At 39.6% G+C, this 24746-nt stretch overlaps 1 protein-coding gene across 4 annotated transcripts; it reads left to right on the top strand.

Annotated features, from left to right (window-relative positions):
* The first annotated feature begins 299 nt into the window (after positions 1-299).
* On the top strand, positions 300-23841 carry Tomosyn (syntaxin-binding protein tomosyn). 4 transcript variants are annotated; one of them, XM_017160753.3, is made up of 23 exons: positions 300-465; positions 4261-4821; positions 5235-5332; positions 5407-5595; positions 6168-6302; positions 6369-6432; positions 6498-6705; positions 6761-6836; positions 7047-7201; positions 7775-7956; positions 8024-8506; positions 8576-8718; positions 10030-10207; positions 13316-14186; positions 20820-20936; positions 21001-21123; positions 21758-21877; positions 21949-22413; positions 22582-22690; positions 22757-22843; positions 22906-23001; positions 23139-23263; positions 23330-23841. In XM_017160753.3, the coding sequence occupies exons 2-23, from the start codon at positions 4699-4701 to the stop codon at positions 23584-23586; spliced, it is 4404 nt and encodes a 1467-aa protein (XP_017016242.2). In that variant the 5' UTR covers positions 300-465; positions 4261-4698; the 3' UTR covers positions 23587-23841. The 4 variants fall into 4 exon arrangements, with proteins under 4 accessions (XP_017016242.2, XP_017016245.1, XP_017016246.1 ...); XM_017160756.3 differs by lacking the exon at positions 13316-14186 and adding an exon at positions 17931-18576 and having other exon boundaries at positions 301-465; XM_017160757.3 differs by lacking the exon at positions 13316-14186 and adding an exon at positions 17931-18180 and having other exon boundaries at positions 303-465.
* Positions 23842-24746: the final 905 nt, after the last annotated feature.

Here is a 24746-nt window from a genome sequence, read left to right as displayed (position 1 = left end):
TATAGGTAGGTGTATCCGCTACGGCGGGAGTGTGTACTAGCTATTAGCTACAGTTCTAGCGATGTGCAAACCTGTGGGTGTGTGTACTTGCTAAGCTTTAAATATCGATAAATGTTCGGCCCTGCCAACCCGTTTCAGTTATATTTTCGGTATTTTTTGGTTATGTACTGCAAAACATTGGGAGTGTGACGCGGCTAAGCCAGCGAGGACACCCACCCGAATATCGATATCTTACGACACAACCTGCCAACTCAGTTTTAGAAAAAATACATCAAAAATCGATTTTGGCTTTCCGCAAGCTGGTCACTTTAGTTTTAACGAATGTCGTTTGTTTTGTCGTGCTTTTTGTTTAAACATTGCGTTGTGTTTTCGTTTATCGCCCCGTGGTGAACCGATCGGCCATCCAAGTGGACTGGTCAAGCGCGACAAGTGTGACAAGCAGCGGAGAGAATCGCCATGAAACAGGTGGGCGGGGCTTGTGGTTTGCGGGGGGTTCGGTTGGTATTTTGTGGGTGGATGTGGGTGTTGTGTTGCGGAATGCGTTGTTACTGTTGTTTTGCTGTTGTTGCGCTGACGATGATGTTATGTCCCCTTTGTTTGTGTGAGTGTGTCAGGTCGAAATGCAAATTCTAACGGCGTGTGTGTGTGTGTGCTGGAATGACAACATGTTTGCATTTGCGAGCTGCCTTTTAATATCATCACCCATCACATCACCGTTAACTTGTTGTTGCTGCTCGTTTCGCTCCAGATGAATCATTTGAGCTCTCGCTCGCTCTCTTCTATACTGTCCCTTTCCCTCTCCCTTTCCCCCGTCTTTCGCACCAGCAGATTCTTATCAGAGCAGCGAAAGTCACTGCTCTATCTTTATTGTTCTTGTTCTTCGGCCAACAAGTTTCTTATTGGACTACATTAACCAACATGACGCAAGAGTTCCCACTCTCTCTCTGCCCCTCTCCCTCCCTCGCACTCACGTTCTTTTCAGGCTCCTTTTTATTGCCTACTTTGCTGAGTTATTGATAATGGGCACACAAAAAGGATAAAGCATAACGGCACATAACTCATTACCATTACCATGCAAATTTAATGTGCTAGAGCGAGAGGGCCTGTATATTGTGGGAGTATGCAAGTATTTACATTTTAGCAGATTACATTTTTTAGTATGTACTCGCATGTGGGATTATTACTTCCCTTTCTCTAAGAACCAACAACAAAAAAAGTGGCTCCCTTTCCTACAACAATAACAAGTATCGATTCCTGGGGAAACCTCGGCCAGGGTTGCCAGCTGGCTGCGACAGAAATCAAAATCAAAGCCAGCGACAACCCTACGACTCCTCGCTGCTTTGCATAACCACCAGGATATACGTTATATACGTAAGTGTGTGTATTCTCCGTGTATGTATAACACGTGCCGTGGAAACTGCGCGGAAAACTCGGCCGTTTGCCTTTCGAGTTTTGCCCAGTTTCAGTTTTTCGCTGCAGAGCATTCGACGCGTTCGCACGCGTTGTTTTTTCCCCCTAAACTAAGAAAGAATCCTACAAAATTTGTGCAAAAATTCAAAAATATCTATAAATAAGAGGAAAAATCTATTCCAGATGTTCCAGATATTCGGTCAAGTAAATCGAAAAGAAAAGCTAGAAGAATTAAAAAAAAACTTAAAAAGCTGTATGAGTATTTGTGCTGCTCCTGCGCTGCCTCAACAAATTTTACAGTTGTATAAGTGCTGTACATGTGTGTGTGTGTGTAACTCGTGTCATGTGACCGCGCGCGCAAAACATTTTGCATTGTTTTTGGCCAAGCTGTTGTTGTTGCTGCTGCTGCAGGATACCCAGCGTGTACGCGAAAAACGTTTTTTGGGGGGCGAAATAGCGTAAGCCTGCGCAATAGTCGCTCACATGGCAGCTGTCCACACACACACACACACACGCAACACCAACTGAGATTCCTTTTTCGCATTAATCAAAGGAAAATCAGCGAAACGCCTTGAAGTAGGCTAGCTGAAAAGGAGCTGCGATTGATTCGATTCCGTTACATTTCCAATAAGCATAAATTGCAAGCAGTGCGAGTGAGAGTTGGCGTATGTGTGTAAAGCTCTCACCGACACACACACACACACACACAGATGTCCTAGGAAGCAGCATCGCCTGCTCTTTTTCTCTGGCGCTCTCGTTCTCCCTCTCCCTCGCCCCTTTGCAGCAGCAGCAGTTGGAGCAGCAGCAGCAGCTCAGTCGACAACTGACCATCCAACCAATAGCATATTTCTTGTTGTCCCTTAACACAAAAAAATCCAAGCCATTAACTTGAAAAACTTTACAACATTTTGTCGGAAAAAAGTGTGAAAATCAAAAGCCTAAATCCAAAGACATTTCAAAAGCGCGGCTATTCAGTGCGTGTGTGTGTGTCATGAAAAGACCAAAGTTGAACAATTAATAAAAAGAAAAACCATGATCTATTTGCAAATGAAAAAAATTCAAAATTAAAAGAAAACATTTTTTTTTGTATTTTTCATACGTTCAAGTGAAGAAGAAGCAGCATCAGCATAAGAAGAAGATGTAGCTAACATGTGAGTAGCAACAAGCAGGGCCAAGCAGTGCCTATGTGTGTGAAAAATCTGTAAATCGAGGTTATCTATACACACACACACACATGAGAGAAAGCGAGATGGGAGCTGCTTACGTACACATATATACATACACAGATTTGGGCAGCATCCTACGACTCCATCTTTCTCTTTCTCTCTCCGCCTTTCTCCTCTCTCTTTGAAGCAATGGCATTTTAATCATCATTAGGACGAGTGGAAGGGGGACAGCACACTGTCATTATCAACAGACACACACACTTAGACACACCTCCCTCTGCTCTCCCTCTCTCTCTTTCCTACTCCCCCCACTCCTTCGCCCCTCTGCAATGTTTGTTTGCGGGAATTAAATTTAAAGTATGCCAACGATTTGCTTGTCCTTCTCCCCACTCCTCCTCCCCCTCCCCCTCCTCCTTCTTTTTTTTTGCCCCACTGTTGCGCGTTTTCCGTCCTGACGACCCATATATACATGTGTGTGTGTGTATGTCCTTGTGTACATGTGTGTAGGTTTGTCAAAGCGTAAACAATTGCAAATAAAACAAGCAAAAAACGACAGCAAAAGCAAGAAGGAAATATAGAATAAAACAAGAACACACACAAAAAAGGAAAGCCGAACAACACACGACATTTGCGATGTGCGAGTGTGCGAAAAAATCGATTTGTGTGCCATCAAAAAGTGCATATATAGGCAACCCATATCCCCACATATTCCCCTCCCCCCCTCCAGCAACCCACCCCCCCCCGTTGTGCAACATAATGTGGCAGCAACGATTTTCAATTAACATGAAACAATCGCTTAACATTTAACATCCGCCATTGCAATCGCAATATCCCGTTCTACAGATTGATTCTCCTTCGCCATCCCTCTCTCGCACCCAGCAGGGGGTAGGGGGTGGTGGGGGTCGAGAGTTGATGGCTCTTAATTAATCTACGTGTGCCATTGTCAAAGGCTGAATAGAAATCAAGGTTTATGTAATCCCCCAGGCCAAGCGAAAAACAAAAGAAACGGGGGGAAAAGAAAGGGAAGAAAATAACAGGAGCAAGCAAAACAAAGAAACAAAAAAAATGGCAAACAAATGAAAAAAAAAACGATTTAATATTGGCAGCTGTTATCTATATCTAAATTGGCATTCCATCAGTTAATTCTGCGAAGTGCTAAACCTGAAACACCAACGCTTCTCAGAAGTCAAGAAAGTGTTTGTGCGAAAAGAAAGAAGCATATGCCAGTTGCTCTTTGAAAGCTCTGGCAAAATAAAAATGGAAATTTAATTACAACATTTTAATTACAATTCTATCGATAATTTATCTGTGTTGTATTTAAATTGTTAATCGCTCCAATTTTATAATAATTTAATTGGATGCCTAAGGTTTAACATTCAAATCGAAATCACAACGGTTTTAAAATCTGAAGGTGTCTAAAAGTAGGCAACAATATATTTTGTATACCCAAAAGTTCAATTAATTTATTAAAACTACGATCGAATTCCAGTCCTAGTGATTTCTAAAGCACCACCCATTTAATAATAATTTAAAGATAATAATAAATATAAAGATGCACTTCTGAAGTTTAGTGTTTATTATAAAAACTTGATTGTTTAAAAAATTTGCAAAATAAAACTTGACTTAGTTTTCATCCCCTTTCAATTGCATATTCTTTATGTTGTCTCCCTCTTTTTTTTTGCAGATATTAATTCGACTATTGTTAACCTAGTTTCACATCTCAAAAATAAATCAAACAACAAGGACGAGTTCAGAGCAGCGCTGGCTTCTCTGGCTTCGATTACGCACAGTTCAAGCACTATCTAAAAACAAGGACAACCAAGGACTCGAGGGAGAGACTCGCCGCGGGCAGAGGAAGAAACCAATCCCCACACTTTTCGGTTCTCCTCGGACCAGGATCATCCCCCATCCCGACCCCGGCACTACTGTTTCCCCGTAGAACCATTCCAATTCTGTCCACTCTGTCCACTCCGTCACTCCTCGCACCCAACTGCAACTACAACTACAACTATTTGGTAAACTATTCCTCCTTGGCCAGACCATTTTGAGAGGGAGCACAAGAACAGCATCGCATAACTGTGGATAGAGCAGCCGGAGCACGAGGACGACTCATGTTACAAAAATGAAAAAGTTCACATTCAAAGGAGTTCTAGATGGATTTCGACAAAGCGTTCAGCCCCAAGCGACACGACAGGAGCAGGAGATCCAGGAGCAACTCAAGGCCGACCATTTTACGTTAAAGAAAGTAAGCAACCCCCTATTAATCGTATCTCTCTACAGAGAAAGTGCCATTATGCAGAGGCATCTGTTGCAGCTAGCGGGTGTTTTATTTGGTAGCTGTAATGATTTGAATCTATCATAAGACACACGCGGCTATAACCGATGTTTAATGACGTCGAAAAACTCCATCGAACCCATTTTACTGTCAATCTAATATTATTAGTTTCAATTGGCTTAATTTGTACATCAAAATCATATCGTATGCTGTCTTTAAATAGAGTCTTAAAGAAGACTAGAACCTCAATTTAAGTGTCTAGATGTAGCAAAAGATATGATAATATTTATCAGTGTGTTGTTCTAAAAATTTCCGTGATAATCGAGTTGATAATTGAGGTTGAAAATTCGTTTAACCTATTCTTAATTTTTTTCTTATCGCAGACCTTTCGCCATGGCTTTCCATACTCGCCCACATCCTTTGCCTTCGATCCTGTACAAAAGCTACTAGCGATTGGCGACAAATCGGGCTACATTCGCATGTAAGTGTGGATTTTTAGCAAATATTTTTGTATGATTTACTGATTTTATTTATATATTATTATTTTAACTTCAGTTTGGGACGACCTGGCGTCGATGCCCATGCCAAACACGAGGGCGAATCCGAGTGCGCCGTGCTCTTTGCCCAGTTCCTGGTCAACGAGGGCGCCTTGGTCACCGTCACCGCCGATGACACCATTCACTTGTGGAGTATTCGCCAAAAGACACCGCGCATTGTGCAGAGCCTGAAATTTCAGCGGGAGCGGTAAGTTGAAATTGAATTTTAAAGGAGTTATTTAATATTTTATTGGGTCTTTGGAACCATAATTTGTATGAAAATCAAGTAAATGTGCTTACTAAGAATATTTTTAAATTAAATATATATAATTACTTAATTGTTTTGAAATTAGACTATAACTTGGATTTAAGAAAACATCAAAATAAGACCATTCTTATTTTTAATGAGTCAAGTTAATAGCTCGTTTCCCATTTAGGATGTTATGTCTCCATAAAAAAATATGGATAAAACTGGTTATCACTGGGGCTAATTCGGAATTTAATTTTAGTGGATTGATTTAATATTTTATTAGGTTATCAAAACCATAGTTTGTATAAAAATCAATATTTTTTATTTAGATATATTAACTTTAACTTGGATAGACAAAACATCGAAAATAAGACCATTTTAATTTCTAATGAGTCAAGTTAATAGCTCGTTTCCCATTTAGGATGTTATGTCTCCATAAAAATATGAATAAAACGGGTTATCATTGGGTCTAATTGGGAACATATATACATATATCTCCTGATGACATAATCCCTCCGTCTATCTTGCAGCGTGACTTGCATACACCTGCCCGTGGGCAGCAAATGGCTGTACGTGGGCACCGAGAAGGGAAACATACACGTTGTTCACATAGATACATTTGCACTTAGTGGTTATATTATTAACTGGAATAAAGCAATTGAAGTGTAAGTGAGGTGTAAGTAAGAATCCACAGAGCGAGATACTAACCATGTGTTTAATCCAAAATTCAGGGTTAGAACTAGTCATCCAGGTGCTGTGATTGCGTTATGTGATAATCCATTGGATGCAAACAAGGTAATGATTACAGAAAAAACGGTAAATGTGGTATTCACCGACTGATGAGCCTCTTTCCCGCCCAGTTGCTTATTGCATTTGAGTGCGGGCTGCTTGTTTTGTGGGATCTGAAGGCGAAATGCGCTGAATTGCGATGGCAAGCGGCCGAGGCCGTCAAGTCCCTGGCCTGGCACTATGAGGGCAAGTACTTTGTGTCCTCGCACACGGATGGCTCCATTTGCTCCTGGCCCACGAAGCCGCAGGCCAAGCCGCAGTCGCAGGTCTGTCCGCATGGTAAGTAGTCCTCTTGATAATTTTGAAATAAATAAATATATCTCGTGTCTCCCAGCTAAAATCAACAAGGATGGCAATGCGGAAAAATGCAAACCGATTTACAAAGTAGACTTGAAGTCCAGCGCGACTGGGTGAGTAAGAAAGACTACTCGCATTTATTGTCATTACGCATTTTATTTTTATTAAATATCTGAAGATAACAACTGAGGTCATTATCTTTATTTTTGAGTAATAACCATAAATCCGAACAATAAGACTCATCGCCAGAAGCACAATAAAAATATAAAAGTGATTAATAAAAACTTGACTGATATACTTATTTATTATTTATTTTTCTGCAGGGAAACCTTCACCATTTTCTCGGGCGGCATGCCCTCGGAGAAGGGCTCCAAGTCCAACTGCATCACGGTAATGGTGGGCAAGGCCACCACGGTGCTGGAGATGGAGCACGCCGTATGCGATTTCATAACACTCTGCGAGAATCCCTGGCCCTGCGGTAGGTTTTTTTTATGACAAAAAAAATTAGATAAGGAAAAATCTACAGGTCAATATAAAAACAAAATATTTTTAACAGAAATATAACAGGTAGTAAAATAAATAAATACGAAGAGAAAACTGTACAAGTCATTAAAAACATAGCAAACAAATATATTTAACATAATTATAAAACACAGTGAAACAAAAAAAAATAATATTACAGAAGAAATTAGATATGTTAAAAGATATAAAAAAAATATACAAGTCAATAGAAACATATCAGTCATATAAAAACAAATATTTTTAATAGAAATAGAATACCTAGTAAAATAAATAATTACTAATAATAATATAAATAAACTGCAGACAAAATTATACATATTAAAAGATATAGAAATATGTACAAGTCAATAGAAACATCAGTCATATAAAAACAAATATTTATATTATAAATATAATACCTAGTAAAATAAATAATAATCTTTTTTCAGTTATATTTATTTATTTAACTTTAACTTTAACTTAGACCATTAATTAAAGTTAGATATTTTTTTATAGACCTACTGACTTTTTCTTCTATTTGCCTCCACAGAGACCCAGGAGCCGTATGCTATTGCCGTGCTGCTGCAATACGACTTAGTATTAATAGACTTATTAACACCCGGTTTTCCATGTTTTGAATCGCCTTATCCAATGGACTTACACGAATCACCTGTTACATGTTGCACATATTTAACCGATTGCCCATCGGATTTGGTTCCTGCTTTCTATTCAGTGAGTTTTGCCTTAGCTTTAGCTTGTATCAGTTGACTAATCTTGGTGATTTAATCCAAAAACTCAGGTTGGTCGCACAACGACAAGTAAAAAGAGCTGCTTCTCGGAGCGCGAATGGCCGATATCCGGTGGCGAGTGGTCGCCGGCGTCGTGCAGCTATTCGGAGATCGTGATCACCGGACACCAGGACGGCAGCCTCAAGTTCTGGGACTCCGGTGCAGGCACGCTGCAGATCCTCTATAAGCTGAAGACGGCCAAGATGTTCGAGAAGCCGCGCTCCCACGTCGCCCACTCGCATCCGGAGAGCGACAATCCGCTGGCGGTGCACCTCATCTTCCTTTGCTCGGAGTCGCGACGCCTCTGTGTGGCCGGCGCCATGGGCCAGGTGATGCTCTTCAAGTTCCGCAAGGTGGAGTCCACGTCGGAGGTGCTGGTGCTGGAGATACCGATACTCTATGAGAATTTTGATGACATTTATGGCACGAGTCCCGAGTGCGACTTTCTAACGGGCCATCAAGTGCAGAAGGCCGAGTCGAGTGATTCGGATAAGGTAAATAAATATATATATTGATTGTTAGTATCTTGTTAACTTCTTCTTTGTTTTATCTAACCTCCACAGACGACCGAGTGTTCGCTGAAGGTGCGCTTTGGGGCGCAGCGCAAGCCGCCGGGCTTCCAGTCGCAGCTGGTCTGCCTCACCACCGGACCCAATCGCCGGAACGTGCAGGTCACCTCGCTGTGCATCAGCTCCAGTTACGGCCTGTAAGTAGTGTAGCTGCTGCTAGCCACCGCTCATCCCATTATCCCATCATCCCCGAGACACTCGCTTCGATCCATCCAACCATCCGACCATCCAGCGATCCATCTTCTGTCCATCTGCCCATCGATCCAGCCACACACGTACACACACCACCACCAAATGCCCCAGCAGCCCCCACCGCCAACAAGAAGCCAAGCCACCCAGCAGCCACCCAACCACCCACCAGACAAAGGACACAGGAAAGCGGACTTAAAAGATACTAGCTCCCGAAACCCTGCCCCAAAAAAAAAAATAATACTTAGACGTAGTCTAGTTTGTATTCGTATATGCATGACGTTCTCTGAAAAGCGCCTGAGACGTAGCCGCTAACGCTCGACGAGTGTTTTAGCCTGCCCTGAAAAAAAAACCCCAGATAACCCCTGCCCCTCCACCCGCCTACGCCTCTGCCCCGCCCCCCCCAAGGAGCACCGCTTTTGTTGAATTTGTTTGCGTTGTGTATTCCGTAGTATGCAACAGTTGCAAGCAGACCGTTAACTTAAAATCAACGTCCCAAAGTCCTGGACAGATTTGTGACCTCTACAAAAAACTCCCTCTTGTCGCCTTCCTGGATTTTAAAACCGACCCCCTAACCTCCCCCTTGAAAACGATAGACGACTGACTTGAAGACTCACCTAAAACCGGACGGATCCGTATTTTAGTGCCTGGTGTGTGCGCGTGTGTGAGAGTGATGATGCGCATCAAAATAATTCATTTGTCTTTCAGTTTTCGTTTTTTAACGGTTTCGTATTTTGTATTTCGTATTTGTGTTTCGGTATTTATTGAGTTCGATTTTTATTAATATATACTTTAAAGTTTCATTTTCGTATTGCTAATTAGTATTTGGGTATTTTTTCGAATTTCTTTTACTTTAGCTAAGCACTGTAGTTTGCTTTCATATTCATTTTTTCTAAAGCACACTTCTTATGCCCTTTTTAGTAATTTTTAAAAATATATTAAACATTTAATTGCAGATTTCGTTTAGTAAATACCATAAAATTATAGAGTAAAACAAATAGTACAACTTTATTGCATTATATGTAGTATTCTTTTAAGAAAAGCATAATCGATTGAAATTTTGGTATATCATACGGCTTTTTTTTTTGTATAATTTGTTATATTTAATTTATTTTTCTTTATTATAATTTTTATAATCTTTAGTAATTGGTTTTCCTTGGTTTTTATCTCGACCAGAAATTGTTTTCTCGCATTTGTTTTGTGACGTTGATTTGTATGCAGTTGATTTGGAAATATATATGAATATTTTCTGTTTTTAGAATGGCTTATGGTACCGAATATGGACTTGTCATAATTGATATAATCCAAAAAATTTGCCTATTGAGTGTTGCATGCCCCGATCTGTATGGCGCACATGATCCTTACTCGCGAACACCAAAAAGTCCAAAACGCATTGAGAACAAAGAGGAGCAAAGCCGATCGCCCAGCTCAGATCAGGTAAGTGCCCTCGCTCTCTCTCTCTCTCTACCTCTCTCTGTCTGTCAGTCTCTCTGTCTCTCTTTGCCACTGAGACTAATTATATAACCGAATCGCAGTGAACCGCGCCTACAAACATTCACTCGATTTCATACAGAAATAACACAAACGACAGACCAGAAGATCAGATCAAATTCGCAATTGATTTGATTGAATTGAATTGTAACACAACCACACTGAAAACACAGACAGACCAGATAATTCGAATTAGCCATTGATTTGAATTGAAACACAGCAACACTGAGAACACTGACAGACCGAAAAGTATGCTACTACATATGTAGTATACTGAAACTCCCACACCGACCAACAAGTGCTCAGCTCATTTGAACATGTTACATACTCAGTATTTTTCTAGACATCTTACATATATTTGAACTTTATATGCATACCGATATTTACTTATTACATAACGAACGAAATTTTAATTACGTATCACATACTAACAAAAAACAAAATTGATAAATACATTATAATCTATATATATACTTAAACATACTCGTATGTATGAGCTAACTTTTAAAAATTGTAGCCAATAAAACTTTTGTTTTGGTTTGTGTTTTTTGTTTTCGTTCTCCCTTTAGTTAACCTATCGCTCTCTCTGTCTCGCTGTCACCTTATTGCATCTTTGTGGAATTTTCGTATTGAATCCCCCACCAGTAATTAGATCCCCGTCCATATATATATACACACACACACCCACATAAAAGCAAGCAAGCATATATAACCGAAATATATAGCGGAATATCTAAGAAATTATAAACCTATATCAAAATAGCTATAGTATAGCTTGGCATTTGCTATTAAGTATGTTCCTTCCTTCCCGCCAAATAATCTCTCTTCTCTCTTTCAAACAACTAACAAACAACTAACCAACCATCCCGCTCTAACTCTACCATCCTGCTATAGTTTTCTCTAGACTTAACCGCTAACTAACTATCCCGATTTTACCGTATATTGGCTGTCATTTATATTTAAATTTCGTTATTTTCTTTTAGTATCTTAGGTCTAGTTAAATCTGGCCATCCTTTTCTCTCTCTATCTCTGTCTCCGTTTCCTTGCCTATATCTGTCTCTGTCTCTCTAAGTGAAAACGCACTAAATGGAGCATGGTAAAAATCATATTTACATTGATGTCAACTTTTTTGTGTTTGCACGAAGCTTGCCTACGGTATGATGATTGATTAATTGATTTGGATGGATTGGTGTTTTTTTTTCGTGCTTCTCCTTTGATTGCCACGCCCAAGACCATCGCATAGACACGATTGATCGCCTTGATTGTTGTACATGTTCATACGTGTGTGGTATAATCCGATACCGATACCGATACCGATTTGGTCTGATTTCATTCGATTCCCTCCGATTCGAGTCGATTCGATTCGACTCGGTTTGGTTCGATTTGAGTTGATTTCATCTGAGTTTTGCCTGAATAAGAGCCTAGCGAACACCCAATAAACAATAACAACTGAAACAACATTAACAACAGCAACAACAAAAATATGTTTCTCCTCCTCTCTGCCTTTCTGTACCTGTCTCTTTTTCTCTGTCCTTGTGTACCAACTCATTGATTGATTGAAGATTGATCAGTGTATGTGTGTGATTTTATCCTACTTTGTCACCTTTCTTCAAAACACTTTGTAACATAACCAACCAACCACCCAACCACCCACCACCAATGCAGCTAACAAATTATTCAATGTTTAATATACATTTTTTTAAAAATTAATTCGAATATTAAACGATTGTAGTTCAGTTTTACAAATTTTTATTCTAAATCTAAGCTTATCCGAACAAAAAACCAAAAAAACGTTGTATTGCCTGTGCGTGTGTGTGTGTGTTTGTGTTTGAGTTTTGAGTTTTGCCAATGCGTATGTGTTTGCGTATGTGTATGTGTGCGTGTGTGTTGTACACACCCACACCTAGCATCAAACTGTTATACGCCTCAAGTATAACAGCTAACTAAGTCGTTGCCTAAAGTTAAATCCTCATCTAATACATGTTAACCCCACAAAAAAAAAAAACAAATGAAACCAAATAAAGTACAAATCAAGTTTAAATTGTAAATTGTTGAACCCCCAATTCCCCCTTAGCCACCCCCACGAAACCAAGTTTAACCCCTGTTTATCCTTGTAAAAACAAAGTACATACCAAACATACGCCATAGAAAACGAACAAATTGGAGCAAACCAAAAACGCAAAATAGCAGCAACAAGAATGCGCAGCCTCCATCCCCTCGGTATGCAAAATGCGAAGGGGTTTAAACGGCCAAGCATGTCAAAATTTATTTCCCACTCTCTCATGAATTCATTTTAGCCCTTTCGCGCTTTTCATGATTTATACTCCATGACCTACTTTCATATGGAAGCATATAAAAACAAAGTGGGCAGCTTTTGCATAGAGTCTTTAATAAAATTTTATAAAACTTCAATTTTTAGAGTTAGTTAGTATAAATAAAAGAGGACAATAGGTTTTATACATTTCGGAACCTTAGAAAGACTGAACATGGCGCCCGAACAGGGATCTTCACAAGCTCAATCTGAATTATAGTTAGTAAAGATAACAAAAATGTACCTGCTTTTTCTTTTTCCCTAAGAAAATTAACCTTTGTATATACCATTTTATAAATAAAAGTGTAAAAAAAAGTTTTTTTCAGAAAATTTCATAAAAAGTGTACAAAATGCTATGATATAATTACTTTACCCCCATTCTGGTGCTGTGATCCTTTTTATTATTTTTTTTCTAATTTTTACCTTTAAATTCCATCACATTTAACTCTTTTGCCTTTAATTGTTGCTGCTATACTTCTGCATCTTTGGACTTGCTTAGAAAAGAAATGAAAAGAGAACAAATTAAACAGAAACAGAAACCAAAACAAAAACCTACAAAAAAAAACAATAAACCCCCGTAACCCAAAAAGATGTGAATGTTAATCCCCAAATCTCCCCCAAATTCCCCTGTCCGTCGAAACAGACCACTACTTTTCTTACTTGTTGCCTGAACGAACCGAAAAAGAAAAACGAAAATTAAAACTCTGCCCCCCTACCCCCCAAAAATCCCGATCTTCATCTAGCTGAACGACACGACCAGTCCGGACAGTCCGTCGCTTGAATTTGTACCGGAGGCTCCCGGCGAATCGTCGACGGCCAACGACGGCGTGGCGACAACGATGAGCTCCTCACGTCCCAGTTCACCGGATGGTCCACCGATGGTGGTGAACAGTTCCCGTGAAACACTGGTCAGCGGATCGGCGGCATCGGCGGCCATGATGATGGCCAAGAGTCCCCAGCGGGATGATGCGGCTCCCAAGGAGCTGCAGGACAGACGCAAGTCAATGTCCTGGAAAACGTTCAATTTGAAGCGTCAATTATCGAAAGTCAATATGAAGATCGGCGGTCTGAATGTCAACGCCGACATGGAGTCGCTCAAGAATAACTCCATTTTCTACACACCCAAGGAGGTGTCACCGGAGGGAGCCACGCCACCGGCGACCGAGGAGGAGGCCACGCCGGAGGGCAGGGAGGAGATGGAGTCGCTGGATGATGCCGAAATGGCAGCAGCATCATCATCATCACCATCGCCGGCAGTTCGTGGCAAATTTCGATCCTCGACCACCGATTCGCCAGATGAGGGGGCCGCCGCCGCCAGCGGCAGCAGCAGCAACTTTCGTCGGGTTGACTTTGAACAGCCGGCTGCGGTGGAGGTGGAGCGACCCAACAATCTGCCACTGGCGGATGCACCAGCTCCGCTGAAGCCCGCCCGCCAAAAGTTCAAGGAGAAGTCGCGCGATCAGCGGCTATTGTCCGTTCCGAATATCAAGTACCAGCCGCGAGATTTGCGAGGCGGTGTGCGCACCCTTAAGAACGATGTCTCCCCGTTGACGGGCGGCGGTGGTGGAGGAGGCGTTGCCAGCGGCAGCGGAGGAGTTGGCGGCAAGAAGATACGTAAGTATGGCCCCGGCGAAGGATCATCTTACCTATCTTACCCGGTTAACAAAAAAAAAAAGAGAGTGTAATCGAACCCTTTTCCCTAAAAAATATATCATATGCAGAGCGAGCGAGCGAACTTTTTACTGAGTGGTCGCAAGGCAGGCAGAAAGAATGTGAATCAGGAATCCGAATCGGAGGTTCGGATATGTAATTACTGCGTTTATGCGATGGTCTGCGGTGTATATATTCGCTAAAGCGAAATTTTACAGATGGCGCCCGAGCAGGGACCGTGTTCCTGAGATAGAGAAACAAATATGTTTGTTAGGCTTGTTCGGATGTTCGGGAGTTGTGATAGGAGCAGTTTACATCTTAAAAATATATATCAAAACAAACTTTTTTGTTAATAATAAAAAATCCCATTCTGAACCGAAGAATTTATCACCCTAAGAACAGGATATTTATTTATTATTTTTGTCAGTATTAGTTCCGCATAAACGCAGTATTCCCCCCTCGACGTTGCAAGTGATATCTTCTTTTTCCCTCCTCTCGACACCTTCTCCCCACCCAGTCCTCCCACTCTGTCTCTCTTTCTCTGCTCCCCCGAAAATCGGCGTTCTGTCGTCGTTTCTATTTGGGTTCTTCACTTTCTCTATTCCCTTTTGTGTTGTGCTATTGCTTTTTGTTGCTTTTAGTTGCTGCAAACTGTAGAAAATAGCAAATGAAATGAGATACAACTGTAAACTTAGCACCCCGCTCCCTTGCCCATGCCCGTGTTCCCAAAACCCCCTAAAATAAAGCAGCTAGAGATGTGCATATTCCAAAATCGGATATCGAGATGAAATCGAAACGATAATCAAAATTCCGATGATGCTTGTTTTGTTGATTTTTGAAACGAAAACAAAAACCAAAATTGCATTTTTTGTATAGAGCTTACTTTGTAGAGAGTTAGCTAAACAAAACAACAAATTAAAATCAAGTAAAAGTAACAGTAAATATATAAATGGGAAACCAACCAACAAAAACAACTAGAACAGCAATCTACAACCACAACGTGATGCAATAACAACAGCAACCAACAAAAAATTCACATACGCACCCAAACAAAAACAACTAAAATAAAAAAACAACAACAAATAGAAAATAGAAAACTTAACAAAAGTACAAATTTTGCCAAAATTTTCTTATCTATGCTTCTTCTTCTCCTCAATACCTAGGCAACGGATGCAGAAGAGCTGCAATACAACTGCCTGTATGTGATTGTGTGGAAGTTCTTTGGTAAATCATTTAACAACCACCACCACAACAACAACAACTACACCATCACTACCACTACTCACCAGTCACCCAAAACACAAGAACAACAACCACTAACAAGCACCAACACACCCACATACAAAGTGTAACTATAAAACTATCTACTCAGTATGCAAAAACAAAAACACCACATTATATGTATAAATCTTAAGTTAAGAGATCGATGTAAAGCGGGTGCTGTAGGCCAACACACCACACACTGAAAGTTTCACCAATCACCAGCCACTCAACTCACCACACCACACCACACTCCATACGAATGCACTGTGCAAAGAGAAAGTGCATTTAAAATGTAATCGAAATCTAAAAACCTGAAAACGAATTGTTGATTGTTGTACGTTGACCACTGTGACCCGTGTTAGTTTGTAAGTTCACCACTCGAACTCACCTTATATACACACTGAAAGAAAAATCAGTACTCAATTAGGTGGGTGGCCCAATGCCGTACGGTTACAATTTGTTGATCGATGCCACTTGGAACTACTTGTTAACCAAGTTCGATTGTGAGGTTAGGCTCAAACGTTGTGCTCCCATCGATGTTATTTCCGTCCCGATTCTCGCCCCTCCTCAAGACCCACGCCCCAACGCCCCTGGTCGTATCTTCTGCTATCGATAACCTAGGTTATTTCCATTATTTTTCTATGTTTAATTAAAAATTATATTCGTTTCGATTGTTCCATTGAATGTGTGTTTTGGCTATCGATAAGCAAATTTACCGTTGCCTTTATGCCTTTGTTTTTGTTACCGATTTTGCTTAGCGCTTTACCCAACTTCACAATTCTTCACTTGTACATAATTACAATACCAACCCAATCAAGCTATTGAAAAGTGATTAAGAGAAATCTACTAACTAAGCTAAAACACATATATATATATATACCTAAATACTTTTATATCGATTATTCATGTAATAACAGCTAAAAATTCCACCCACATAACCACATGTCTACCTATATGTCTACCTCTCGTTCTAACCCGAGACCCACCAACGTTTATTCGCTCTATATATCTGTCAAATTTCTATCTCTCAATCTCTCTGTCTCGCTCGAATTTTTGACACTTACCCATATTTCATAACATAACATACATTTGCCAAAGTAATCTACTCTAATGTTATCCTTGCTATGATCACCTAAATATTTACTATCGTGTTCTCGTGTTTTTATTGTGTCTTATGTTTATCACTGTCAATCAAGCCACCCAATCAATGTCACCCACCCACCACCACTGCAACGACGCCTCCGTTTCTCGCTGTGTAATCGTATTTGTGTTGTGATCGGATACTCGATTAATTGATAACTTGTTAAGCGAATATTAAGTATAAACACACATACAATTTGCACTAATCACCAAAATTTAATCGTCATCCAACGCTTCTGTATTTATCACAATTCAATCAAAAATATTACATTCTTGTTTGCTGTGCACCTGAAAAGAGCCGATTAACGACAAACGAAAAACGATTAGCGGACACCAATGTAAATTGCTTAAATAACACCAACACTCTAAACTAAAGTGATCGCTTGCTAGTCAGGACGAAAAAAGCTTAAATTTTTATTTTAATTTAAATACACTTATGTATCTCTAACCTTTCCTATCTAGAAGATCTATCTGTCAAGTAAGAAACGAGTTAAAAAGACTGAATTACTGATCAAATTGAAAAGTAAGTTTTTTATTTTACTATAATTTAATTCAAGAATAGGATTAATATCAAAAAAGTTTAAAATTTGTAGTTTAAATCATTGTTTCCTAAAAATGGTATAAATTGAATTCTGTTTTAAATATTATTTGTAAGAAAATTACTTTCATTGATCCATTAGACGAGTTATACTCGCGTTGAAGGATATAAAAAGCTATAGAGAAAATTGAGTTTGACAATGGAAATTGGCTGTAGCATAAGTAGACAATTGCTAAATTTTCTAAATTTCAAAACAGTTTGAAACTTGACTCCCAACCTTAAATGTGCAAATCGAATTTTAAGTTGTCTTTGGTTTACAATTTGCCAACAAAAACTAGGTTTCATTTGAATATGTCCACATGAAACGTTAGCCAGCCTTCACTGTACATAAACTCACCAAAAGTTCTCCTAATTTGCACACTAGTTTCGTTAATCCTTATGTTGAGCGTATCTGAAAAGTATGCTACACCCCCATTACCAACACTCACACCTACACAGCTCTCACACACACATATGTACACTCCCACTCGGCACAAAATAGAACAACAGAAGAAATTGCAAAAAGAAACGGAAAAACAAAACTCGAAAAAACCAACGAAATGTGAAAGAGATGGCCATTCAATCATTTAGTGCATTTATCTCTCTGTCTCTCTCTGTCTTTCTCTCTATCTCTCTCTCTCTATCTCTGACTATGTGTGTGTATCTCTCTATCTCTCTCTCCCGTGTCTCCCACAATTATTGTTTATGTATATTTTGCAATTGCCCAGATCAACGGCAGCGGAGTTGCAACTGCAGCACCGCAACAGCAGCAATCGCAGCAGCAACAGCAGCAGCAGCAGCTATCGCAGCAGCAACAGCAACAGCAGCAGCAGCTACAACAGCAACAGCAGCAGCAATCGATGGGTGGTGGTCCTGATTCCGGGGATCATGTTGCAACATCGTCATCAGCAGCAGCAGCGGCGGCAGCAACAGCGACATTGGCGGGATCCTCCGGGATTTACGGTGCAGACGATGCAGGTGCGGGTGTTGCTAGTGGCGGTGTCGGTGTTGGTGTTGGTGGTATTAGCAGTGCGATTAGCGGTGGATTTAGCGGTGGTGCGGCTGAGCCGCAACAGCAGCAACAGGTGGTGTCGCAGCAGCAGCAGTTGCAACAGCAGCTACAGCAGCAGCAATCGCAACAGCAGCAATCGTTTGATCAATCGTCTTGTGATCCATGGGGCGGCGAGTGCGGTGGCGGCGGCGGCGGTGGTGGTGGTGCTAGCGGTGCAGGTGCGCAACAACATCAATATCAGCATCAGCATCCGCATCCGCATCCGTATCCGCATCCGCATCCGTATCCGCATCAAACATCCGTTATACAGCAACAGCAGTCAGTGACATCGTACGAGTCCCTAAAAAAGTCCAAATCACAAGGTGGGAGCACAACAGAGCACTACAGAAAAAACCACAACAACAACAATAACAGCTAACAGCAATCACTACAAAAACAACAACAAAATAACAGCAATAAATACAAGCAACAACTACAACAGCAAGAACAACAACAGCAACCAATAGCAACCAACAAAGAAAACAGATTGCACTATCTAGTCATGAACAACGAATTGCATTTTTTTCAAGTGTACCACACACATACACCACAAAGACACAATCTATGTACAGTTGAACTTCTCTATCGCGACCTGTCCTATTTTTTTGGTCCATTTTGCTATACCAACAAGTGGTTTGTCCAATGTAGTTGGTAAATGAGGGTCTTAATCCCTTGGGCTGGTTGTCAACGGTGAAGCGGCAGAAAGAAGTTCGACTGTATCGCTGACGTTGTGTATTTCTATCTCTCTCTCTTTGCACACACACACACACCGCATACGCACACATCCAAGCACACGCACACACACACACACACCTGAATATGGACAGCAGACGAGATGCACGTTGCTTGTGGCCCCGCCCCCTTCCTCTGTATGTGTGCGTGTCTGTCTGGGTAACTTGGTGTGTGTGTGTATTGAAATTGGAATTTTTGGAAATTTTCGATACATTTTCGTTTTGATTTTTTTTTGTTTATCAGTTTTTTAGTTTTTTTTTTATTGGGGTTTTTGAGGGGGGGCGATGGCTGGAGCTGTCTGTCTTTTTCTCGCTCGTTCGCTCGCTCGCTCGCTCGCTCTCTCTCTCGCTCTCTCTTTTTCTCTGTCTTTCTCTAGCCCTAGAAAACAATCTAGTTATAACTATAACAGTGCATATGAATATGTTCTCTCAATCTGTCTCGCTCGCTTGTTCGCTCTCTGCTCGCTGTCTCTTTTTCTATACTTCTACTTTCTCTCTTTTCCTCTTATCCTCTTGCCACTGTCTCCCACTATATCTGTCTCTTTCGCTCTGTGTCTCTATCTCCCTCTCTCTCTCTCGGTATTTGTATTTGCATTTGGCACGCTTTGAACCAGAAATATAATAATGAATTTTCAAACCGAATAACTAAACCAAGAATTAGACTAACCGGATTTCTATATCTATATAGATACTTATGGAAAAATAGTACAACAAGATCCGATTTTGTATTGGCAAAAACTAAACTAAACTAAACTTTCGCATAGTTCACACACATACTGCATACTGTCACACGCACACACACACCCATACAAAAGCCTAGCTAAGCACACATGCAACCAAGTTTCACTCGTCCTTTTTTTTGTGAGTTTTTTTTTGTTTCCTAGTCAGACGCCTGCTGCTTTCGAAATTGCACTCACAGCAAAAAAAATTAAAAAACTAATGGAAAAATAAAAAAAAATATAAAAGTCGCTCGCAGATGTAAAAACTTGAACTGGGATTATTTTATTTCAAACTATATAAATAAGTCAAAATGATTTTTTTGGGCATATAAAGTTCTGAAAATAATATTGTACATATACCAAATGTTTATATTGAATATATTATTTTTAAAGCACTTTTCAAAGCAATATATATTATTTTAATATAGAACAATAAAATCACTTATTCACATAAATGTAAAATATTGATATTGAAGTAAAATCAAATCATCAACAGATGAACAATGTTTTTTACCATAATTGCAAATGAATTCAAAATAACATGCTTAGTATATTTATAATGAGGTCAATTTACAAATTTATAAATGGAAATAATTGCATATATTTTTGACTTTAATCATTTTTAAAGTCCATCAATACTTTTTAGTTGCTTTGGTAATCCCATGATAGGAATATTTAAATCGTGCGAGCGGCTAAAAACATTAAAAAAAACACACACACATAAACATGCAAACCACACATAGAGCAAGTAACAATAATTAGGCAGCCTAGCGGTAATTTTAGTGTTGTCCAGCGCAAAAACAACATAGTGCAAAAATCGCAATTATAATAATTCAATTAGAAAATAAAGCAAAATTCGATTAAATATCTAAGCAAAAGTTTTGCTTACTACCGCCCGCCGCTTTTACTCTCTCTCTCTCTCTATCTCTCTCTCTTTATCACTCTATCTCTCTCTATTTCTATATCCGCCTGTCTCTGTTTCACAATATTTATTAAAATATTTAACGATTTTGATGTAACTCGTTTATTTAACTCTCTCTCTTTCTCCTATCTGTATCTGCCATCCATCAAAAAACCAATTTCTGATCCCCAAAACCAAACCCGAATAAATTACAGATAAATTGGATGGAACTTTCTCAAGATCCAGATCATCGTCAATGTCCAGCATTGATATGTCTTCCTCTGAATCTGTTACCTGTTTAGCTTTTATCGAGAGTTATGCAAAACGAAATGGTAAGATCGATTGGTTACTCAATTTATACTAATTTTTATCTAAATGTATATATTTTCAATGCAGATATTTTGACACTTGTTCCTACTTTGTGGATTGGAACTAGTTTCGGTTCGATACTGACATTGTTCATCACCATGCCGGAGCGAGATGTGCGCAAATCTCAGCCAGTATTGATAACAATAAATGGTAAGTGTCTTTGGAAGTACCTAGACTTTACGGCATTTTAAAATATGTGTATTCAAAGGACTATTTTTGTCGAAAATTTGAATCCATATTTTTCACCCTAAAATGTCAGTTTTTTGGTCGTAACAATGGAAATAATGATCCAAATATGGAATGTCATACTTTGTTGAACTCGTGATTTAATTCCCTAACGATTGGCATTAAAACCTAGAAATTTTTAAATTTTGTCATTTTTTGCAAAAAAATGTGATGTAACCCCTTATCAAAAACGTGAAAATTGGTAAAAAAAAAAAAAAAGAAAGTGATGGGATTCGTTAGCATAGGTCGTTAGCTGTTCAAAACAGTCGGTCTTTTAGCTGTAGGCCTTGAATTGTCCAAGCTACGACTCAAAAACCAAAGAAAAAGGACTATTTTCGTTGAAAATTCGAATCCATGTTTTTCACCCTAAAATATCAGTTTTTTGGACGTAACAATGGAAAAAAATCGTGCATTTTTTCAGAACTCTTTGAATAATTTAACAACTAGTTAAATAGAGCTATATTTCAATTGGAGAAGCCGTGAATCAATTTGTTTAAACATTTAAAATGATTATATTACAAATCCATAATGATATATTATGCGCTTATTAACTTTCCAGGTGGCCCCGTGGTACGACTCAAAGGATCCATAACTTCCATGTCTTTTTTAGACTCATACGGCTCGATCATACCCTATACGTTTGAGACCTGGCGTGACGAGAAAAGGGGGGACAAAGACCGTAAGGGCGGCCCACTCAAAATGTAATGGGCATCCACTTGACTAATCTTCTTCTTGAAATACCCTTTAAAGGCACACCCACAAAGAGCAGCAGCCGCACCAGTCCCACATTCGCACCGACAACTGCCAATACAATATCAAACACCTCGGTCGCTGGCGGCATGGCGGGTGCTGCGTCCTCCGGCGGAGCAGTCGGCGGTGCTGGTGGTGCTGCCGGTGGTGCGGCGAGTGGAGGATCAGCTGCTGGCGGAGCAGCTGGTGGTGCAGCTGGTGGGGCATCGGCTGGAGCGGCCGGCGGCAGTGGTGCCGGAGCAACCGGCGGCGGCGGCGGCGGGATGAGCAGCAGCAGCGCCAGCAGCAGCGGCATCAGCGGAAGCGTGAGCACCGGCCTGGAAACTCTCACCGATCGACAATACATCGTTATCGCTAGCGAGAAGCAAACAAAAGTCTTCGATGTGGCCAACCAGTGCTGCATCAACCGCATACAATTATCGGAAATGGATTTTGCAGTCAAGGCAGAAACTATCACGATGAAAGGTATTTGAAGGCCTATTAATGCAAATATTATATTTTAATAATAAGAACAGAATATTTAGTTTACTAGGATTAAGTAATTATAATACATTTGAAATTGAAATTTATTCCTATCTATATTCATCAACATGATCAAATAATTCAATTAACCCACATTCCTTCCATTTTCAGATGGCTCTTGCTTAGCAACCTATCTTTCGAATGGCCATCTAATGGTACATAGTCTTCCTAGTCTAAAACTGTTACTGGATACTGATTTCTTACCGCTTATGGAACTAAGGTGATCTGAACTCATTTCTTTATATTTCATTGCCACGGACTAATGTTCTCGTTCTGTTCTGCTTAGTTTTCAAACAAAATGTAAACAGGGAATTGTAGATCCAATGCTTTCGATATGGGGTCAACAGATCATTGTTCATGAAGATACAACTCAGTAAGTCTGGAACTTGGAAATCATGATTGTGACTTTTACATTTGCTGTTCTCTATTCCACAGAATATCAAAAATATTTTGCTTTAGTCATAAAGGTCATGGATTGTACATGGCATCGCCCACCGAAATTCAAAAATTCACGATATCATCGGAATTTTGGTAAGCCTTAGGAAAATGTTTATCTCAAAATTCTAGTAAACTTAGTTATTATAAGCCGAATTAAATTGTTTCATATTTTATTAATTATTCAAGTTTTCGTATATGATACTAATTCAAATTCGCTTCAATATTTCTAGTCAATTTATTTTGGAGATGATGGGTGAACTATATACGGTACACGAAATGCCCGAACAGCCGAAGGAGGGTTTCTTCAAGGGTCTTTTTGGCGGCGGCGCCAAGCTCCTGGATCGCGAGGAGCTATGTAAGTAGAGCTTTGTGACTTTTAAATACAAGTAATAATAATACTTTTCCCATTTAATCCCTGCAGTTGGCGAGCAGAGCGGGAAGCCGAACCGATCGGTGGCCCGGCACATACCCGGGGCCAATTTGGAGCAGCTCGGCGCGAGGGCTTCCACCGCCGCATCGGAGATCAGCCGGGCGCACCAGCTGGCCATGGAGCGCGGCGAGAAGCTCAATTTGCTGGAGGAGCGCGCCGAGCGCATGGCCAACACTGCTCAAGATTTCAGCGGCACTGCGCATCAATTAATGCTTAAATATAAAGACAAGAAGTGGTATCAGTTGTAAAATATCTATTTTAGGAGCCAATTCTACCACAGTTATTGTAATATTGCTTTTATAACACTTTCTACTACATTACGAGTAAAGTACACTTATTTAATTTCTGTTTTCAAGTCGTCACGTTATTTACAAAAACCGAAAACCAACAAAAAAAAACAACAAAAACCGAAAATTCACAAAAACAAAAACAAAAAAACTGAAAGAGAAAAACCAACAAAAAAAACTGTTTTTAATAAAAATATATAGACCAAAAAACAGGCACTATGGCGTCTTATTGGATTATACTTTGGGTTTTTGGATATAGGAAATTCGTATTGAAATGGTTAGGGAAAATGTCTTTGATTTTACCTAAAGTCTCAGACAGTGCAAAAATGCTATTGGAAATACAATAAAAGTATTTGCCTATTTGAAAATAGCGGCAACGGAACAGTGCTGAAAAGCGGCGCGCAGTAACACGACAATCGATAGATCTGGTAGCAAACTATCGCATATTGCCAAGAAAATCATCGATGTTTGAAATAAAAATACAATATTAAATAAGGGGGATTCCCTAAACTGTTGAATTGCTGAATTGTTGAAAATTCAACAAAAAATTTCAGCAATTAAGGGAACGACTCAAAATGGTTCCTGTTGAATTTTCAAACAGCTGTTATTTGTTGAAAAATTTCACGGAACTTAAAGCATGTAAAATTTGATTTATTATTGCTAGTTACTGTCTAAAAGTGTTATTAAGGTAAAAAGAACCACAAATAGGCTTTCTAAGTTGATTTTAAAATAAATAATGCGTACTGGTGATACTAAAATGTTACAGAGTTGCCACGACTTTTAAAAAAAGGTGACAACTCTGGCTTTTCAGCAATTCAACAAAATTTTCAGCAGCCCCGAGGCTGTTGAATTGCTGAAATTTCTGAAAGTTGACTTTGTATGGAACAGCTGATTAACAGCTGACCAAAATTCAACAATTCAGCAATTCAACAGTTTAGGGAATCCCCCTATAGTCATTTTCAATAAGAATTTCCAAAAGACCTCTCTTACTGGCAAAAACGTATTTTATGAATAATTTATTATAATTAATAATTTATATATGTAAATTCATTTTATCATCTCACTAGCTGAATTGCCAAAAAAAATTCAAGAAAATGTGTGTGTATGTTATGTTAAATGTA

This window comes from Drosophila takahashii, chromosome X (genome assembly GCF_030179915.1).
Source record: "Drosophila takahashii strain IR98-3 E-12201 chromosome X, DtakHiC1v2, whole genome shotgun sequence".
NCBI classification, from domain to species: domain Eukaryota; kingdom Metazoa; phylum Arthropoda; class Insecta; order Diptera; family Drosophilidae; genus Drosophila; species Drosophila takahashii.
Note: the sequence above shows the minus strand (reverse complement) of the source record. Positions and strands in the feature narration are given on the sequence as shown.